This window comes from Salmo trutta, chromosome 1 (assembly GCF_901001165.1).
Source record: "Salmo trutta chromosome 1, fSalTru1.1, whole genome shotgun sequence".
NCBI lineage: Eukaryota > Metazoa > Chordata > Actinopteri > Salmoniformes > Salmonidae > Salmo > Salmo trutta.
Genome location: NC_042957.1, coordinates 41,375,740 through 41,394,543, shown reverse-complemented (window position 1 = coordinate 41,394,543; position 18,804 = coordinate 41,375,740). Strand labels below are relative to the sequence as shown.

The following is an 18,804-nucleotide window of genomic DNA, read 5'->3' as shown; positions in this document are numbered from 1 at the left end:
TCTGTGAAGTGCGCCTGTGCAATAACTCAATTCGCCTTTGCACTCATTTCAAACAACGCGAATTTTTAAACATTTTGCAAAGGGTACAGTCTACAAAACTTGGTCCACTCTGTTCATGACAGATATTCGTTTTGGGAACAGAAAACTGTATTTAAATCAAATGTTTAATCGATGAGAAAATGTGCATAATGTCGGGCAAAATCCATCTCGTTCCATTTTCTCCTACTGCCGGCCAGTGGGCTTCCAGTCACTACCATATTAGTAAGTGGAAACGCCAAGCGGATGCTTCACATTTATATATCCGGTGAAATATCTGTCTCAAACTTCTATCTTCAATTCAATTCAATTCGCTTTATTGGCATGACGTAACAATATCTGTGACTCTACTGCATATTGTGAGAGGCGGGACTTCCCTTCGTTTATGGATAGAGGTTTAGGTGAGAACGCAGAAGGGATCGTTACTGTATCAACTATTGATAGGCCTATCACAGGTTTATGTGAAAGCCTCAGTACAGCAGCACAACTACTAGGATACAATGACGCGGCGAGGGACATAGTAGCCCACATCGGCGATGCTAACCTGAAACGTCTTGTGCAACTCTACCCTGTGAACATGTCTGATGTCAACAAGACTATCCAGAAATGGCACGCGAGTTTCAGAAAAGGAACGGACTTTGATTCGTGGGGACAATTAGTAGAGGCCATAGATGAGTACCAAATGTAAGTTGCATCACCTGTCACAGTGGTTAGAAGAATGACAAGAATGCGAAAGGATGGTTGCATCTTACTATCTATTCAAGATAATGTTTACACTGCTCATCTCGAAATATGTAGTAAAATATATCATTATTGTTTTCATGAAGTATCACGAAAGCCAGCAAATCTAAAAACCATCAGCAATAGAAAGCCATTGCATGATCTTTGATGTGGTGTAACTGTAACTATTTTCTCTTGGCGTTACATTGTCACAAAGATGGGAAGTCAATTTGCATCTGTTACAATGTTGCTATCATATTAGTTTATAAATCACAATTAGAATTTGGGGTGATGTATTCTGAAAATGCAATTTATGTCAGCGCAAGACAGTCATATGGGCATTGGGAAATTATTTGCCACACCCTCCTATTCTTATGGGTGGAGTTCTGATCTGTGGATGTGTCATAGGCTGCTGCTGATGAACAAAAACAAATGAGGATATATTCAAGACAATATTAAATAAGTTTATCTTAAAATAGTATACTGTATTACACAGGAATGACAATCATGATCATTTTGAGGCTACTGTACCTCTTCTCTTGGCCCAGGAGGGGGCATGAGAACAATGCATTTTATTATTTTATTGCCACAACACCCATTCTTAGATGCCTTCAACGATGACTAGCGCTGTAGGTAACAACAATTTTTACTCAGCATATTTGTTAACATAGTGTTTCCATATTTTGGGAACTATTAGTTTAACTTGATTAAGAATATGCATTTAATTGATGTTTCTATTCATTTATATGTATATAGACTGGCAAGGCAGCTGCAGAAAGAGGTACAGTCAACAAACCCATCTGACTTCACAGAGGACCAGAAGGTACATACTTTTCTCAGACTAATTTCAACACCCGGTGATTTAATGAATACTTATATTCAACACTGGGTGAATTAATGACTACTTATAGGCTTAGGCTACCTCAACCTCACTTTCTTCTATCTCACTATGCCTTCTTTTTATAGCTGAAAGATACCATTTTTCATCACAACATATTTATTAACAGAAAAAGGTTTGACATTCAGTGGTAGCCTAATTATGTGAGGAAACCTGATTATTTATTTATTTTTTTAGAAAACATTAGGGAAGTTTGCAACATGCCTGGAGATGAGAAGCTCTGCCTTGCAGGTTTGTACCTCTGATTACATAATACTTATTGTTTTATAGTAAAAGACCACTAAATGAATGCTCTCTTTCTACCTATTCATCAGTGTTGAACTGTCTATAGGCGAGGTGATGAATACATCCAATACCAATCTGTGATGTCAAATCAAATTACATTTTCTGTCACATGCCCCGAATACAACAGGTGTTGTATGCATTTCACTACAAGCCCTTAACCAACAATGCAGTTTTAAGAACAAAATACAACAACAAAAAATAAATAAAAGTAACAAATAATTAAAGAGCAGCAGTGAAATAACAATAGCGAGGCTATATACAGGGGGTACCGGTACAGAGTCAGTGTGCGGGACCACCGGTTAGTCGAGGTAATTGAGGTAATATGTACATGTAGGTAGAGTTATTAAAGTGACTATGCATAGATAATAAACAGAGAGTAGCAGCAGCGTAAAAGAGGGGTGGGGGCAATGCAAATAGTCTGGGTAGCCATTTGATTAGATGTTCAGGAGTCTTATGGCTTGGGGGTAGAAGCTGTTTAGAAACCTCTTGGACCTAGACTTGGCGCTCCGGTACCGCTTGCCGTGCGGTAGCAGAGAGAACAGTCTATGACTAGGGTGGCTGGAGTCTTTGACAATTTATAGGACTTTCCTCTGACACCACCTGGTATAAGAGGTCCTGGATGGTAGGAAGCTTGGCCTTACGCATTTCCCTCTGTAGTGCCTTGCGGTCGGAGGCCGAACTGTTGCCATACAAGGCAGTGATGCAACCAGTCAGAATGCTCTCGATGGTGTAGCTGTCGAAACTTTTCAGGATCTGAGGACCCATGCCAAATCTTTTCAGTCTCCTGAGGGGGAATAGGTTTTGTCGTGCCCTCTTCATGACTATCTTGTTGTGCTTGGACCATGTTAGTTTGTTGGTGATGTGGACACCAAGGAGCTTGAAGCTCTCAACCTGCACCACTACAGCCCCGTCGATGAGAATGGGGGTGTGTTAGGTCCTCCTTTTCCTGTAGTCCACATTCATCTCCTTTGTCTTGAGTATTCATCTAATTAAGTGTGTATGTGGACATGTTCTGGCTCGCCAGCCAATTATCATATTGATGAAAATCCAGTGTCTGTGTTATGACTAACATACATGATGTTACACTCATTCTGTTTTTTTATGATTTCTAATTCTAAACCTTCTATGATATGCATTTAACTCTGTAACACAACCTTGTCAGTGAATCACAGGAAGATTTTGTCAGAGTTGTCAGATGTTCCAAGGCTGTGACAATTGGCTCCAAAATGTATTCACGTCTTCAGCAAATTCTTGAACATTTCAGAATTTTCCATCGTCTTTTGCTCCTTTAGTGCACACAATCTCAGGAGGAGTTCAAGTTGGAAGATCTGAAGAAACTGGAAATTAGTATGTATACTAGGAAGAATATGATATCGTCAACATCTTTATTCATCATTAGTTGAATGTTTTGGCAATGAAATGTGTTAATTGTGCTTTTCTCTCAACAGTTATTAAGAGTATTTTGACGTATAACAAAGATTTTCCTTTTGATGTGCAGCCAGTGCCCTTGAGGTAAATGAAGATTGATGAACCATCACAATGCAGGCCACTTATTGTCGTACCCAATGTAAATACAGACAAAACCATACGTTTTTTGTTTAAGTACACAATAATCAGAACAAATCAGAGCAAATGATGGAGTAAAGCAAACGGTATTACAAAAATTAAACAATGGCTTCCCCATCTGAATGACCTAATCTAATCTCCTAACAACATGCTGAGCCTGTAAATATTCAAAACAAGTAATCTAATGAATGAAATCTTACATTCAGGAGAATCCTTGCCCCAGGGGAGGAGGAGAACTTGGAGGTGGAAGAAGAGGAGGATGCTGCTACAGGAGCAGGCTCCCCAGAGTCCTTTCCCAACAGAGTACCAGGTAAGTACTCACAAAGTACTTGCAGAGTACTCAACAAATACTGTGTTTTATTTGTAATCTATGGTGTATATAGAGCATTCATAATCATTGGTCACTATTCTGAATCTGTTGACTGTGTAATTTTGCCATGGTTATTTATTTTGGCTTTGTGGCTCTGTTTTGAGTGCCTTTGTGATTGCTGTCTCCTCTGTTCCCTGTCTCTCTGCATGGCTTCGTCGCTCTGTCCTCACTGCCTGCTCCATTCACAGTTTTGCAAGGTATGGTTTGGTTGAGAAGTAAGGGGCTGGTATGGGTCTGAATGGGTCTATGTCTTTTTATAGTTTTGTCGTAGCATGAATATGATTGCCTACTAATGGACAGTTTGTTATTATGAAAACCCCTATCCTACTACTACTAGATAGCTTTAGTTGTTGAATCTACTTTTCAAAGACTTTTTTTTATAATCGTTCACCAAAACGTGTATGTCATCTTAGCCTTATCTGTTAGTCAGTCTACAACTTCTTCTGCTGCCTATTATTGCATAAGTAAAATACTGCTGACAGTAATGACTTGAACAAGGATCTGTAAGTATAAACACTGGTTACATCCCAAATGACACCCTATTCCCTATGCAGTACAATACGGGTCCTGGTCAAAAGTAGTGCACTATAGTAGTGCACTTGTCCCCCTTGCCCATTTTAAACATTTATTGTAGGATTTTAATTTTTGTATTGCTTGTAACTGCTTCGGGTAATGCAAATTCTTGTGCTGTTAGGAGAATAACCTATGTGTAAATGTAACAATCTGCTGCTGTATTTTTTTGTGTTATGTGATTGTTTTGTTTGTCTTGTGTAGTTTCTTAATCATTGTACATAAACTGTATGTGTAAACACGTATACGCAGGGCCCAGCTGTAAAAGAGACCTTGGTCTCAGTCTGTGTTCCTTGTTGAAATAAAGGTATAATAAAATAATAATATAGGGAGTAGGGTTCCATTTGGGACGTTAACATTATCTTGATTTCAGCTGCATTAGTTCTGGGAACGTGGGAATGTTTTCTGCAATTATTGTATCTTTAGAAAGTTACAGCTTTCATGTCTCCAACAGGTACATTGTTGCCACGGTTACCCTCAGAGCCCAGGATGTCGCTGCTCACAATAAAGATTGACAAGATTGGGCTGAAAGATGCAGGGCAATGCATTGATCCCTACATGACAGTTAGTGTGAAAGGTACTATATGTAGGCTACATTGTTTACATTGCTGAGATGAGTTGCTTACCTTCACATCTGAAATGTGGCTCAGTTGGTAGAGCATGGTGTTTGCAACGCCAGGGTTGTGGGTTTGATTCCCACGGGGGACCAGTACTGAATTTTTTTTTTTTAATGAAATGTATGCATTCACTACTGTAAGCCGCTCTGGATAAGAGCGTCTGCTAAATGACTAAAATGTAAATGGTAAGGTCTGAAACAGTGATAATCTAGAAAAATGTTAAAATAATTATCTCTGTTGAGTTGACACTTGACAGTACATTTTTTTAAATATAATTTATTCCTGCAGAACAGCCCAAGTGAATCTGAACGTTTTGTTTCCCAACAGATTTGAGTGGCATTGATTTGAACCCAGTGCAAGACACACCTGTGGCTACCCAAAAGGAGGACACATACATTCACTTCAGCGTAGACATCGAGATCCAGAGACATATCGAGAGACTACCAAAAGGTAGTCAAACGTTCTATTTCTACTGAATTAGTAGTGGGGCCTCTATTTAGCTAGTATCATGTAATATTAAGCTAATACAGTGTCAGTTTATGTTCAAATCCTTGCAGAGGGATTGGGCAGACAATTGTTAATCCTGAATTTTGTTCATGTTCCAGGGGCAGCTATTTTCTTTGAGTTCAAGCACTATAAACCCAAGAAGGGGTTTACCAGCACAAAATGTTTTGCCTTCATGGAAATGGATGAGATCAAACCTGGTCCCATTGTGATCGAGTTGTGAGTGTCACATTTTGTGTTTTCCAGATTAACTTTCTTTAAATGTATTCACTATTTTATTTTAAGATAAAAATAAATCAAATTTGCTAACTATTTATTTTGAGAATCTCAGATTTCAGCTATTTTTCTGGGGGGTTCGGGTTCAGTCTGCCCTTTGAATATACAGTTTGAATTATTCACTTATTTATGCTATCGGATGTCAGGTACAAGAAGCCTACTGACTTCAAGAGGAAGAAGCTCCAGCTCCTGACCAAGAAGCCACTCTATCTCCACCTCCACCAGACGTTGCACAAAGATTAATAACCGAGGTCACGGAGTAGAGCACATCAAGAAAGCAGAAGCGCCACAGAATTCCACTGTAGTCATCAGACATCCAACGAAGTTTGGTGTACCAACTCCCTATCCGCCTTCACTCACATCAGCAATACTAAACCCAGCAGGCCCAAATGCCACAACCTCAACTCTGTGATAGGACGGCCCTGGATGACACATATTAACTACAGGGGTGACAACACACTACTGTATAATGCTGCTTTCGTAACCAAGTGGGAGGTGGGAATTTACCAGTTGTGAAGTCGTAAATACCAGTTGGATGCATTCACGTGCTTTGAACTTGTTGAGAAAAGATAATTTGGCTAATGGCCAAAAGCTGCCTGAACCATAAACTAAAAGCTATCATGCTGGTAAACAAATGAGTAAAAACATATTAAAATAGCTTTTTATAAATAATGTTTTGTTGCATTTAATTGCAGAAAAATGCTGTCCAGGTCATTTCCTAAGTAGGTGACGTCAGAGGTCAGCATGTGGGAGAAGTGGGAGCTCAGGATGATGTATGAGTTTTCTACTAGTAATTACCAGTTGGAGGGCCTTTTCAAGTGGATTTTTCCCAGTTGTATATGGTAAATTCCCACTTGGTTACAAACGCAGCATTTGACCCCTCTGGTGCCAATTAGCGATCACTTTTTTCTCCTCTCTGCCTGACGCTCAATGGAAAAGAAGAGTTGAGTTAGCAATTGGTACTGTATGCCAAACAACCAGCAGAAAAACAACCAGCCTCGTCTTTAGTCTTCCTCTGCCTTTCCCTTTAGGGATGAAAGAGGATCAACATGGTTAAAGGTGCTCAAGTGGTGTATTGATGATGTCATATCCTGGTGCCAATTTCAAATGGGCACAATGAGATATTTTGACACTGCCACAGTGAAAATATATAACTGCCCTGTTCATTTACTTACATCCTTATCACTGATTTGGCATTATTTAATAGGTAAAAGTAATATATTGGGATATTTTCTTTATTTTTTTTAGCATTCAAAAAGGATTCTGAGATGCTATGATGTCATCCTGTTATAAAAGGAGTTGAAAAGGATGCTGCATGTAACTGAAGTTGACTTTTACCTTTGTTTTGAATGCTGTTCCCATCAAGGCCACAATGGCTAACCACTATTTAAACATTGTCTCTATTTTATTAATATTTAGATTTTTTTTTTGTAATGGCACTAACACTTATGGTGCTTTCAAGACAACTGGGAACTCTGAAAGTAATGAGGTCAAATCATGACGTCAGTGATCTTCGGGTCGGAAAGTCAGAGCTCTAGAAAAGTGCCAGAGTTTCCGACTTGGATGACTGTTAAAAGGTTTCTCCCAGTCGGAGCTTGTTTTTTCCCCCAGAGTTCCTGGTTGTCTTGAACACACTGAAGTCTGAGATTTCTGAGTTCCCAGTTGTTTTGAACACGGCATTAAGAGACACTAATCAGTGCATATTATTGTGTGTGCTGTCCGACAGGGTTGACGATTGTCAATATAGTGTTGTGCTTTTGGTAACAGGTTGTGAGAAAATGAACATTTATCATTGGAATGACAATTTACATTGCTTTCATTTTTAATAAACAAAATGCTGTTTGAATAGTGGTCCTTCTTTACACTTACTAAAGGAGCGAAACCTAACATGTCAAATTTTCACTGGGCTTGTTTGACATTGCAGGTGACTGCTGTCTGATATACAAATGACCTTGCATCATAAAATAAACTACTCATTATTTGTAGATCAGTTAGTCACAATGAATCACATATTTGATGCTCACTAACATAGCCACTGTCACTCAAGACTAGCAAAGGCTTTGCAGGAGTGCCCATAGTAATTACCAGAATTACCCACTTAACCATCTGTTTATTCCTGATTTATTACTGTAGCTATTATTGGTAGCATATACAAAGAGAAAAAATTCAAGTGTTGGGTGTCGACAGAAAATCCACTTAGTCATGATTAACCTTCAGTAACTCCATTTATGGCGTCACATACTGTAGAAATGTACAATGTCAATTCAGACCTGGAACAATGAAAAACGTGATAAACCCTGTTCATTCTACCTGCACTGTTACTGTAGACTAGAGCAGGGTTTCTCAAACTCATAACATTCCAGATATGCCAATAATCAGTCAAGTGCTTTGGTAGCAGTAAATATTGTCGGTGGGTACAAAGAAACGTTCTGGGACCTACAGAGAGTTAAACATTTCTAACCAAAGCATGCAATGATATACATTTAATGCAAATAGTCTTTAGTCACGTGCCAAAAAATTGGTTATTTTCTTTTTATTGAAAATAAATAGAAAAATGTGATGCATCCCTGACGTAACATAAGAACAAAAAAAGAAACAAATGTGAAGGTAATATGACAGGTTTTCAGTTAGTGGGTGATTACTTATGCATCTTATTACTTATGTAATACAGCTACCCACACAAAACAAAATGCACTGTCAGACATTTCCTTTCAAACTAAAAAGGATTGCAAAAGTTGTCATATGCTTCATATGAACAATAGATAACTGCAGTACCTTTTACCAGTTTTATTAATAAAATATCCTAAGAACAGTAAATACATCTTTGACTTTCAACTTACAACTTTCCTTTTCAGTTCATTCTGAAGAGAGTTTTGGGAAGAGTTAAGATATGGTACTTCTGAAATGATCGATCAAGCAACCCAAAAGCTTGGGGTCCATTTATTTTTAATAATTTCCACAGGAAACCATGATAACATTGTGAAATTAATACAAAAATCAACATAATACCCTTTTAAAAACTGAAAATCCTCAGTTATACAATAGAAATGTTATTGCACAATAGGACTTCTTGCAGAGTAACAAGCCTCAGTACTACTCCTCTTCAAGTCATTATTACATTTCAGACACGAAACATAAGACATTGATTTTCTGATGCTTTAAGGAACACTAACTTTTTAGATACTTCTGTTGTTTGCAAGTATATCATATGATATTTTCAGCCAATTAAAAACAAAAAAAATAAAGAGATGAATCGTGGTTGATTAGATGTAGCTGGGTCGTTAACGTTTGGTAGGTGTCTAAGGCTCTGCCATGGCAGAGCTGACTGAGTCCTGGGGGGCAGCTGTTGCCTGCTGGGAGCTGTAGCCTTGCCCCTGGGGGCCCACTGAAGAGTCATGGCCATGTGGGACCTGTGGCTGCACAGGGAAGTCTCTGGGGCCGACATGAGGAGGGTATGGGGCCACCCCAGGGGGCAGGTGTCGGAGTGGGATGGAGTGATCAAGTGGTCCATGTGGGGGTCCCATGGGTCGGGCCATAGGAGGGCTGCCGGAAACACCTAGGTAGAAGGAAAAATGAACATACAAATATAAACACTGTAGTACCAACATAACAATGGCATTGCTAACCACAACTGAAATACTAATAGCAAAGACTCAACTTGAGATAAAAGCTGGGGGCCAGAATTCACCACCTACCGAATGGGGGAGGCACAGGTCCATAGTGAGGAGGTGGAGGAAGGTACCGGTTGTGTGGGGAAGGGGGACCGTGAGCACCAGGAGGTGGAGGCCGATGTCCGGGTGGTATCATGGGACGAGGCGGGTGTCCGTTAGGTGGTGGGGGTCCAGGAGGCATCATGCCTGAGTGTCCGTTGTCTGGTCTGTACACGGGAGGCATGAAGGGTGGGGGAGGAGGGATGTGGTGGGGTCCAGGAAGGGGACGGTAGCAGAGTCCGGAGGGATGGCTGATGACTGGTCTGAGGGGGCTAGGGCTTGAGTTGGGGGGGGGAGCTTGATGGGTGAGACCAGCAGGGAGCCAGGACCCGGAGGTCGAGTGTTCTGGAGGAACAACAACAAACAAAAAAATATTAAAACAAAGATTAGCAACAGGGCCATTGTGCTTTTAGCCCTGTTGCTGGCACCAACAATGACAGCCCCTTTCATCTGATTCAAACAGTTTCGTTAGAACATAAACAATTATGCACTGGTGAGAAAGACAACAACATCCCACAATAATAAGTAAAGTTACACAGTCCCACAAGAATCACACGACCAAGTTCCACACACTGATTCAGAATCAGGACCGTTTCCACAAAGCATTAACCTCAAACACATAGCTTTAAATGATAACACATTTGAGATATCCATCATGTAGTTGTGCTGAAGTTATGGCTTTGTAGAACAGTGTCACCAATTCATTCAGTGGGGGTCAGATGGAGGGTGGGTGTCGTAATGTAGGGAAAATATAAAGGAGCTTACAGACGGGCCACGAGAAGCGGAAAAGGTCTTCAGACTTCAATGGGAGTAGGGCGGCAAACCGCAAGCAGTTTTACAAGTGACGCCGTTCGTGGCACTCACTCCAGTGAGCGGTGGCGCTGGCTCTACGCTCAAGGCTTCAAAATATGGATGGTTGACCAATGAGCAGAGTTCATCTCGCCAACCAACCAATGTTTTAATCACAACCTTTGAGCTGACAACAACTGGGACCGCTGGCATCTACACCACGGTAGGCAGAAATGTTGAGTTCACCGCAGCCCGTCTGTAAGCGCCTTAAAACAAGCAACCACGCATGTCAGAATCCAGCCAGCAATGTTAAGTCTGACAACCCTGTGAAGCCACTACCCAGCTGACTGCCACTCCAGCCACTGATCCACGGCTGGGGTAAGCATGCTCACACATCCGCATCCCTGCCACCGCTGCCTCGAACATAATACTCACTGCCTCTGGGTTCTCTGTGGAGGCCTGGGCCTCAGCCTGTGACTCTAGTGGAGCGGTCTGCTTTAGTGCAAACACACCCACATGATGGAGGAACAGGGGGGAAGATGCACATAAGACCGTAAGGACTCAAGGTGTTTCATTGAACCTTCATCTCTAGTTCCATGTCACTTTTTCCCTCCTGACATGTTACGTAATAAGGAAATAAATAACCTGTGGACATTGTCTCAAATTGACTGAAACTTACCGAGCTGCCCAGATTGCTTGGTGAGGATGTACGTGGGGCCAAGGTGTCTGTGGAGGAACAAAGGGCAGAATGATTAGAGGAGATTTAGGATAAAGGGCTCGATTAGGGAATAATACCACATCAACCCTCATTGACAAGAAATACAATCCCTACCAGGTCTAGCAGCCACTGGGTGTTTGTGGTTAGGAGGGTAACGGCCTTGAGGGTCAGAGTGAGGTCGTGGTCCTGTTGGACAATATACACGGTGATACATCAACGTAAAACCCTGCAATATTCTCTAATCTTCTTGAGTGCTAACCTTGGCTCTCCTGGTTGTCATTAGGCACCTGACTCTAGACCACGTTACTGGTTCCTGCTACCATCTATTTATAGCAAGGTCTGGTCTATTTGCAGTCCGAGGAAAATGTTTGGTCATGTCATGGTAGGATATTATTCTTCCAGAACTAGAAGTACCAGTACCAGAATATTTGAGATTCTTCAAAGAAGCCACCCTTTGCCTTGATGACAGCTTTGCACACTTTTGGCATTCTCTCAACCAGCTTCATGAGGTTGTCACCTGGAATGCATTTCAATTAACAGGTGTGCCTTGTTAAAAGTACATTTTTGGAATTTCTTTCCTTCTTAATGCATTTGAGCCAATCAGTTGTGTTATGACAAGGTAGGGGTGGTAAAGAAGATGGTCTTTAACCAAATAGGGCTAAGTCAATATTATGGCAAGAACAGCTGAAATAAGCAAAAAGAAACGACAGTCCATTACTTCAAGACATGAAGATCAGTCAATCTCGAAAATTACAATAACTTTTTCTTTTCTTTTCAATAAGTTTCTTCAAGTGTAGTCACAAAAACCATCAAGCTCTAAGATGAAACTGGCTCATGAGAAACGCCACAGGAAAGACCAAGAGTTACCTCTGCTGCAGAGGATAAGTTCATTAAGAGTTACAGGCCCAAATAAATGCTTCAGAGTTCAAGTAACAGACATCTCAACATCAACAGTTCAGAGGAGACTGCGGGAATCAGGCCTTCATGGTCGAATAGCTTAAAAGAAACCACTACTAAAGGACATGAATAAGAAGAGACTTGCTTGGGCCAATAAACAAGAGCAACGGAGATGAGACTGATGGAAATCTGTCCTTTGGTCTGAAGAGTCCAAATTTGAGAGTTTTGGTTCCAACCGTCGGGTCTTTGTGAGACGCAGAGTAGGTGAACGGATGATCTCCGTATGTGTGGTTCCCACCGTGGAGCATGGAGGTGGTGTGATGGTGCTTTGCTGGTGACACTGATTTATTTAGAAGGCAAGGGACACTTAACCAGCATGGCTACCACAGCATTCTGCAGTGATACGCCATCCCATCTGGTTTGCGCTTAGTGGGACTATCATTTGTTTATCAACAGGACAATGACCTAACACACATCCAGGCTGTGTAAGGGCTATTTGACCAAGGAGAGTGATGGAGTGCTGTATCAGATAACCTGGCCTCCACAATCACCCGACCTCAACCCAATTGAGATGGTTTGGGATGAGTTGGACCCCAGAGTGTAGGAAAAGCAGCCAACAAGAGCTCAACATATGTGGGAACTCCTTCAAGACTGTTGGAAAAGCATTCCAGGTGAAGCTGGTTGAGAGAATGCCAAGAGTGTGCAAAGCTGTCATCAAGTCAAAGGGTGGCTACTTTAAAGAATCTCAAATATATTTTGATATGTTTAACACTTTTAGCTACTACATGATTCAATGTGTTGTTTCATAGTTTTGATGTCTTCACTATGATTCTACAATGTAGAAAATAGTAAAAATAAAGAAAAACCATGGAATGAGTAGGTGTGTCCAAACTTCTGACTGGTACTGTGTATATACACAGTTGAAGTTGGAAGTTTACATACAGTTAGGTTGGAGTCATTAAAACATTTTTTCCCCCAACCACTCCACAAATTTCTTGTTTACAAACTATAGTTTTGGCAAGTCGGTTAGGACTCGGTTAGGATTACGTTCATCTCTAGGAGACAAAACGCATCTCCTTCCTGAGCAGTATAACGGCTGCGTTGTTCGATTACAGCTCAAAATGGCCAGAAACAAAGACTTTTCTTCTGAAAGGCCAGCATCCCGGAGTCGCTTCTTCTCTGTTGAAGTTGAGGCTGGTGTTTTGCGGATACTATTTAACGAAGCAGCCAGTTCCTCAACGTGTGAGGCGTCTGTTTCTCAAACTAGACACTAATGTACTTGTCCTCTTGCTCAGTTGTGCACCGGGGCCTCCCACTCCTCTTTCTATTCTGGTTAGCGCCAGTTTGCTCTATTCTGTGAAGGGAGTAGTACACAGCGTTGTACGAGATCTTAAGTGTCTTGACAATTTCTCACATGGAATAGCCTTAATTTCTCAGAAAAAAAATAGACTGACGAGATTCAGAAGTGCTTTGTTTCTGGCCATTTTGAGCCTGTAATCGAACCCACAAATGCTGATGCTCCAGATACTCAACTAGTCTAAAAGGAGGCCAATTTCATTGCTTCTTTAAATCAACACAACAGTTTTCAGCTGTGCTAACATACTTGCAAAAGGGTTTTCTAAAGATCAATTAGCCTTTTAAAATGATACACTTGGATTAGCTAACACAACGTGCCATTGGAACACAGGAGTGATGGTTGCTGATAATGGGCCACTGTACGCCTAAGTAGATATTCCATTTAAAAAATAAAAACCGTTTCCAGCTACAATAGTCCTTTACAACATTAACAATGTATACACTGTATTTCTGATCAATTTGATGTTATTTTAAATGGACAAAAATATGCTTTTCTTTCAAAAACAAGGACATTTCCAAGTGACCCCAAACTTTTGAACGGTAGTGTATGTATATACACACACACACACATATATATGTATGTATGTATATATATACATACATATACACATATAGGTATATATATGTACATATACATATATACATACACATATACATATACATATACATACATACATACATACATACATACATACATACATACACACACACACACACATATACATACACACACACACATATATACATACACACACACACACACACACACACACACACACACACGTGTGTGTATGTATATATACTGCTCAAAAAAATAAAGGGAACACTAAAATAACACATCCTAGATCTGAATTGATGAAATAATCTTATTAAATACTTTTTTCTTTACATAGTTGAATGTGCTGACAACAAAATCACACAAAAATAATCAATGGAAAATCAATTTATCAACCCATGAAGGTCTGGATTTGGAGTCACACTCAAAATTAAACTGGAAAACCACACTACAGGCTGATCCAACTTTGATGTAATGTCCTTAAAACAAGTCAAAATGAGGCTCAGTAGTGTGTGTGGCCTCCACGTGCCTGTATGACCTCCCTACAACGCCTGGGCATGCTCCTGATGAGGTGGCGGATGGTCTCCTGAGGGATCTCCTCCCAGACCTGGACTAAAGCATCCGCCAACTCCTGGACAGTCTGTGGTGCAACGTGGCGTTGGTGGATGGAGCGAGACATGATGTCCCAGATGTGCTCAATTGGATTCAGGTCTGGGGAACGGGCGGGCCAGTCCATAGCATCAATGCCTTCCTCTTGCAGGAACTGCTGACACAGTCCAGCCACATGAGGTCTAGCATTGTCTTGCATTAGGAGGAACCCAGGGCCAACCGCACAAGCATATGGTCTCACAAGGGGTCTGAGGATCTCATCTCGGTACCTAATGGCAGTCAGGCTACCTCTGGCGAGCACATGGAGGGCTGTGCGGCCCCCCAAAGAAATGCCACCCCACACCATGACTGACCCACCGCCAAACCGGTCATGCTGGAGGATGTTGCAGGCAGCAGAACGTTCTCCACGGCGTCTCCAGACTCTGTCACGTCTGTCACATGTGCTCAGTGTGAACCTGCTTCATCTGTGAAGAGCACAGGGCGCCAGTGGCGAATTTGCCAATCTTGGTGTTCTCTGGCAAATGCCAAACGTCCTGCACGGTGTTGGGCTGTAAGCACAACCCCCACCTGTGGACGTCGGGCCCTCATACCACCCTCATGGAGTCTGTTTCTGACCTTTTGAGCAGACAAATGCACATTTGTGGCCTGCTGGAGGTCATTTTGCAGGGCTCTGGCAGTGCTCCTCCTGCTCCTCCTTGCACAAAGGCGGAGGTAGCGGTCCTGCTGCTGGGTTGTTGCCCTCCTACGGCCTCCTCCACGTCTCCTGATGTACTGGCCTGTCTCCTGGTAGCGCCTCCATGCTCTGGACACTACGCTGACAGACACAGCAAACCTTCTTGCCACAGTTCGCATTGATGTGCCATCCTGGATGAGCTGCACTACCTGAGCCACTGTGTGGGTTGTAGACTCCGTCTCATGCTACCACTAGAGTGAAAGCACCGCCATTTGGCGACGGGGGGTGGGATGTGAGAGGAGTGAGGGCCCGAAAGCACCGCCGTCTCATGCTACCACTAGAGTGAAAGCACCGCCAGCATTCTGCCACTGGTCGGTTGCGGGCGACCTAGAGCCGTCTTGACACTGAATTGATCACAGTGGGGATTGGTGCGGTCTGTGGGGGTGAGGGGCCAGGGTGACTGTGTGTTCTGTGTGAAACATGGTACTTGGTGAAGCCCTATTGGAATAAGGACCTAGTTCTGAGAATGTCTGTGTGACTGTCTAAGTGACACTCAGAGGTGGTGAATTCCAATTATTTTAAATGTGCTAGCCAGGTATGCCCTGGGTTACTCTGTGTGAGTATTTTGTTAAAGTTACCACTAGGTAATCTTTGTAGGAGCGTTCTGTGTGAGCAGGTTTACTCTGTGTGAGTAACCTTTCAATTATGTTCTGATGTTCTGTGTGAACATCGGACCAGTTCTGTGTGAGTATCGGGCCAATCCTGTGTGGGTGATCCTTAAAGTTCTGTGTGAGTACCTAAACATTTCTAACGTTTTATATGGATTCTGTGAAAATATGATAAATTGTACGTGTGTATAATCGATTACTAGAGATTTGATAAAGAATGCTGAGAATATAATTAGATACAATTTAAACCATCCATTCGTAGACGTACGTAGGTTGGAGTTGGTATCTTTAATGGATCATTTAATAAAGATGAGGTTTTAAGCGTTATTAAACTGTCTACAATGTTTGGGAAATTGTGCTCTAGATACTGATTGGATTGTGTCCACTTTTGGTTATCTTACCCTAACGATGTAACTATAAATGCTTATTGTATTATCCCCGTCTGGGTACAACAGTTGAAATAAAAATGCCCTTAAGGTCTGAAACTGTTTTATTTTTCCTCCCAGTATGAGAGGAGTTGTTGGATTTATTGAATAAACCGTTTTCCATAAAGTTAGAGCGAATTAAGATGGAATCTCGACGTAGTTTATAAAGTCGGACAAAGCCTAGGGTATCCATCAAACTAATTATCATTGGCTGATTTTAATATGATGAAGTAAAGTCATTGAAATACGTTGAGAAAACATAATCTACTTTTATTAAAAGGCGCAAGATCTGTTTCCTAGTCTATGAATGTTGATTTTACTCTTTGACTGCTAATCTATTCATTTGGCATGTGAGAATCATCGCCGGAGTAACGCTTGGACTTTGAAATTAGGGCTATTTTCTGGGAATTGTCTCGGTAATACGTGCCTGATTTTACGACTACAGACAATTGTGAATGGGTTTATTTGCTGGGAGTCTAGCATTGGTGGTACAGGGGTAGAATTGTCGCCTGCCACGTAGGAGGCCAGGGTTCATATCCTAGCCCATGCACCAGGGGACTAAATGATAATTCTACTATTGATATGTTTTGCCTGGAGAGATACGGTTGCTAGCGTTTAAGATATAAATGTAACGTTTTGATAGCTTGATTAGTTTAAATTGGAAGGCTAATTCATTAGAAAATAATAGCAAGAGAATTTTGATATGATACTAACGACCCTGGGTTTATAAGCGCGGAAATCGACCCTGCCGGGCGGGCATACTTTTGCGGCACAGTCGATAGCGCGCCGGACTTCGGGCTAGAAGGTCGAGGGTTCGAGACCTGCTCCCTGCTGTTTCATTACAATACGTTGTCTGTTGCTGGAACTGACATACAGAGAAAGAGTTGAATGAATTGTGTTATAAGTATGGCGATTTACATGTTACTTTTAAAGTCTTGGATATTTCATAAGTGTGAAGCTGAAAGAGAAGAGGAAGTTGTAAAGTTTGGTTTTAATCTTACTATAGAGGTAAGGCAGAACGTTGGGTGAGTAGTGGGTTATATTTTTGCTTACGGGTAAAGCAAAAGATGAGAAGAGAATTGGTTATGTGCGCTGAGCTATGCTTGGGCTGTTTGGCTGGAAGGAAGGATTTTGTGATGTGAAAGCTGGTTATTGATTCTTGGTTTGAATGTTTAGGTAACACCAGTGAATTAGAGAAGGAAGTTTATGTATTAAAACATTATACTCTGTTTCCATTACGTGGAACAATGTTAGGACAGTACAGTGAATTGCAGGTTGAGTTAATTTTATTTTACAGGGACAGTGCGAATTCATCACAGTTGTGCGTGTGCTTGGCCGGCGTGCGCGTCCCTGTAAGACGTAGAGTCGCAAGATAGCGCGAGGACGCGAGCTTTGTAAGGGAGGGGAGTGTAACCGAGGTGGTGCGCGCTAAAAGCGTTTCAATCGGTGACGTTACTCGCTCTGAGACCTTGGAGCATTGTTTTGTTACTTATGTAGTAAAACAAATTTAATATGTTTTGGAAATTAGCTAGTTTGCATTTGGTTATTTGAATTACCTTTTTCATTTGCTTTTAAAAAGAGAAGTTGGAATCAAGTATGATGCTGTGGAACTTAAAAATCAGATATCACGTGGAACTTTTCCCCTGATACATAGACATCTGTCTCAGGGGCATCAGTGTTTTCTTTGTGAGGAACATGCAGACTGTGTTTTGTGTTTTATTTTTAATTTTATTGAGATGCAAACATGAGTCTCTGAGCAACTTTGTCATCTCAACCATTACAGTAGTGAGTTCTTGTGTAGGTTGTTTGTTAATTGCATGCATTTATCACTGTATCATCTGCATACATTGGAATTTCAGACCCTGTACAGACAGAAGGAAAATCATTCATGTATGAGCTGAACAGTATTGACCTTTGGGGAATTAAAACATTTTGTATTATGAGTGGAAAAAAGTTAGTTTTGATTCTTAAGCTTATGAGACGGCACACTTTAAGGTTTTAGATTTGTTAAACGACAAGGTTTGTTTTTACTAAATTTATGCAACAGGTTGAAATGATTTGATTGCTAGAAAGAGGTTATGGGTTTGTTTATTGTTTACTGTTTATTTTTGGTGTTGTTTTCACTTAATTAAACATTGTATTATCTGATGTGTTTGAGAAGGATTCTTTCCTCCAGGACGGATGAAAGTCAACTGAAGTATGTATGTTAAAGGTGACATGAGAGAACACGTCTCAAACTACATTTTATTAAATGCCTGGGATTAAATATTGCTGAACAATCCAAAGGTGAAAAAAGCTATCACATATTTGTTGGACATTGGTCTAGTAATGATACCAGGATAATTGTATCTAAGGGTCAATTAAGCATGCATATACATTGATGCAGATTAAAACTAATGATTCATGATTTGAGGGAGTACAGTGGAATTATCATTAGGTTTTGTTTGTAGTTAACGTTTGGGTTTCTGAATCAGTTGTATAATGAATGCTAACAAAGTGTTTTGTGTTTGTCTTTGGGAAAATGGGGATTTTATTGTCTCTCTTTGGAATGTTTCCTGGGG

At 41.1% G+C, this 18,804-nt stretch overlaps 2 protein-coding genes across 4 annotated transcripts in view; one reads left to right on the top strand and one right to left on the bottom strand.

Moving 5' to 3' along the window:
- The first annotated feature begins 334 nt into the window (after nucleotides 1-334).
- aida (axin interactor, dorsalization associated) lies at nucleotides 335-7,688 on the top strand. Of its 3 annotated transcripts, none has more exons than XM_029756399.1 (11): nucleotides 335-720; nucleotides 1,513-1,579; nucleotides 1,832-1,885; nucleotides 3,232-3,286; nucleotides 3,388-3,451; nucleotides 3,715-3,815; nucleotides 4,064-4,072; nucleotides 4,900-5,022; nucleotides 5,390-5,512; nucleotides 5,668-5,785; nucleotides 5,989-7,688. In XM_029756399.1, the coding sequence occupies exons 1-11, from the start codon at nucleotides 422-424 to the stop codon at nucleotides 6,083-6,085; spliced, it is 1,110 nt and encodes a 369-aa protein (XP_029612259.1). In that variant the 5' UTR covers nucleotides 335-421; the 3' UTR covers nucleotides 6,086-7,688. The 3 variants fall into 3 exon arrangements, with proteins under 3 accessions (XP_029612259.1, XP_029612250.1, XP_029612268.1); XM_029756390.1 differs by having other exon boundaries at nucleotides 336-720; nucleotides 3,712-3,815; XM_029756408.1 differs by lacking the exon at nucleotides 4,064-4,072 and having other exon boundaries at nucleotides 336-720; nucleotides 3,712-3,815.
- A 1,853-nt stretch (nucleotides 7,689-9,541) lies between these two features.
- Nucleotides 9,542-18,804, bottom strand: part of LOC115192670 (transport and Golgi organization protein 1 homolog) — a 30,847-nt gene continuing 21,584 nt past the window's right edge. The window contains exons 23-25 of the mRNA XM_029751469.1: nucleotides 11,174-11,245; nucleotides 11,021-11,067; nucleotides 9,542-9,897 (exon numbers count right to left, since the gene is read on the bottom strand). The gene's annotated coding sequence lies outside the window, so the exon portion shown is untranslated. The remainder of the gene's footprint in view (nucleotides 9,898-11,020; nucleotides 11,068-11,173; nucleotides 11,246-18,804) is intronic.

Excerpts from the sequence above, each read along its gene's own strand:
- aida (XM_029756390.1), top strand. The coding sequence starts at position 422 with ATGGATAGAGGTTTAGGTGAGAACGCAGAAGGGATCGTTACTGTATCA. Across the intron at positions 3,452-3,711 it reads GTGCAGCCAGTGCCCTTGAG|GAGAATCCTTGCCCCAGGGG; the intron begins GTAAATGAAGAT and ends TCTTACATTCAG. Across the intron at positions 5,786-5,988 it reads GGTCCCATTGTGATCGAGTT|GTACAAGAAGCCTACTGACT; the intron begins GTGAGTGTCACA and ends ATCGGATGTCAG.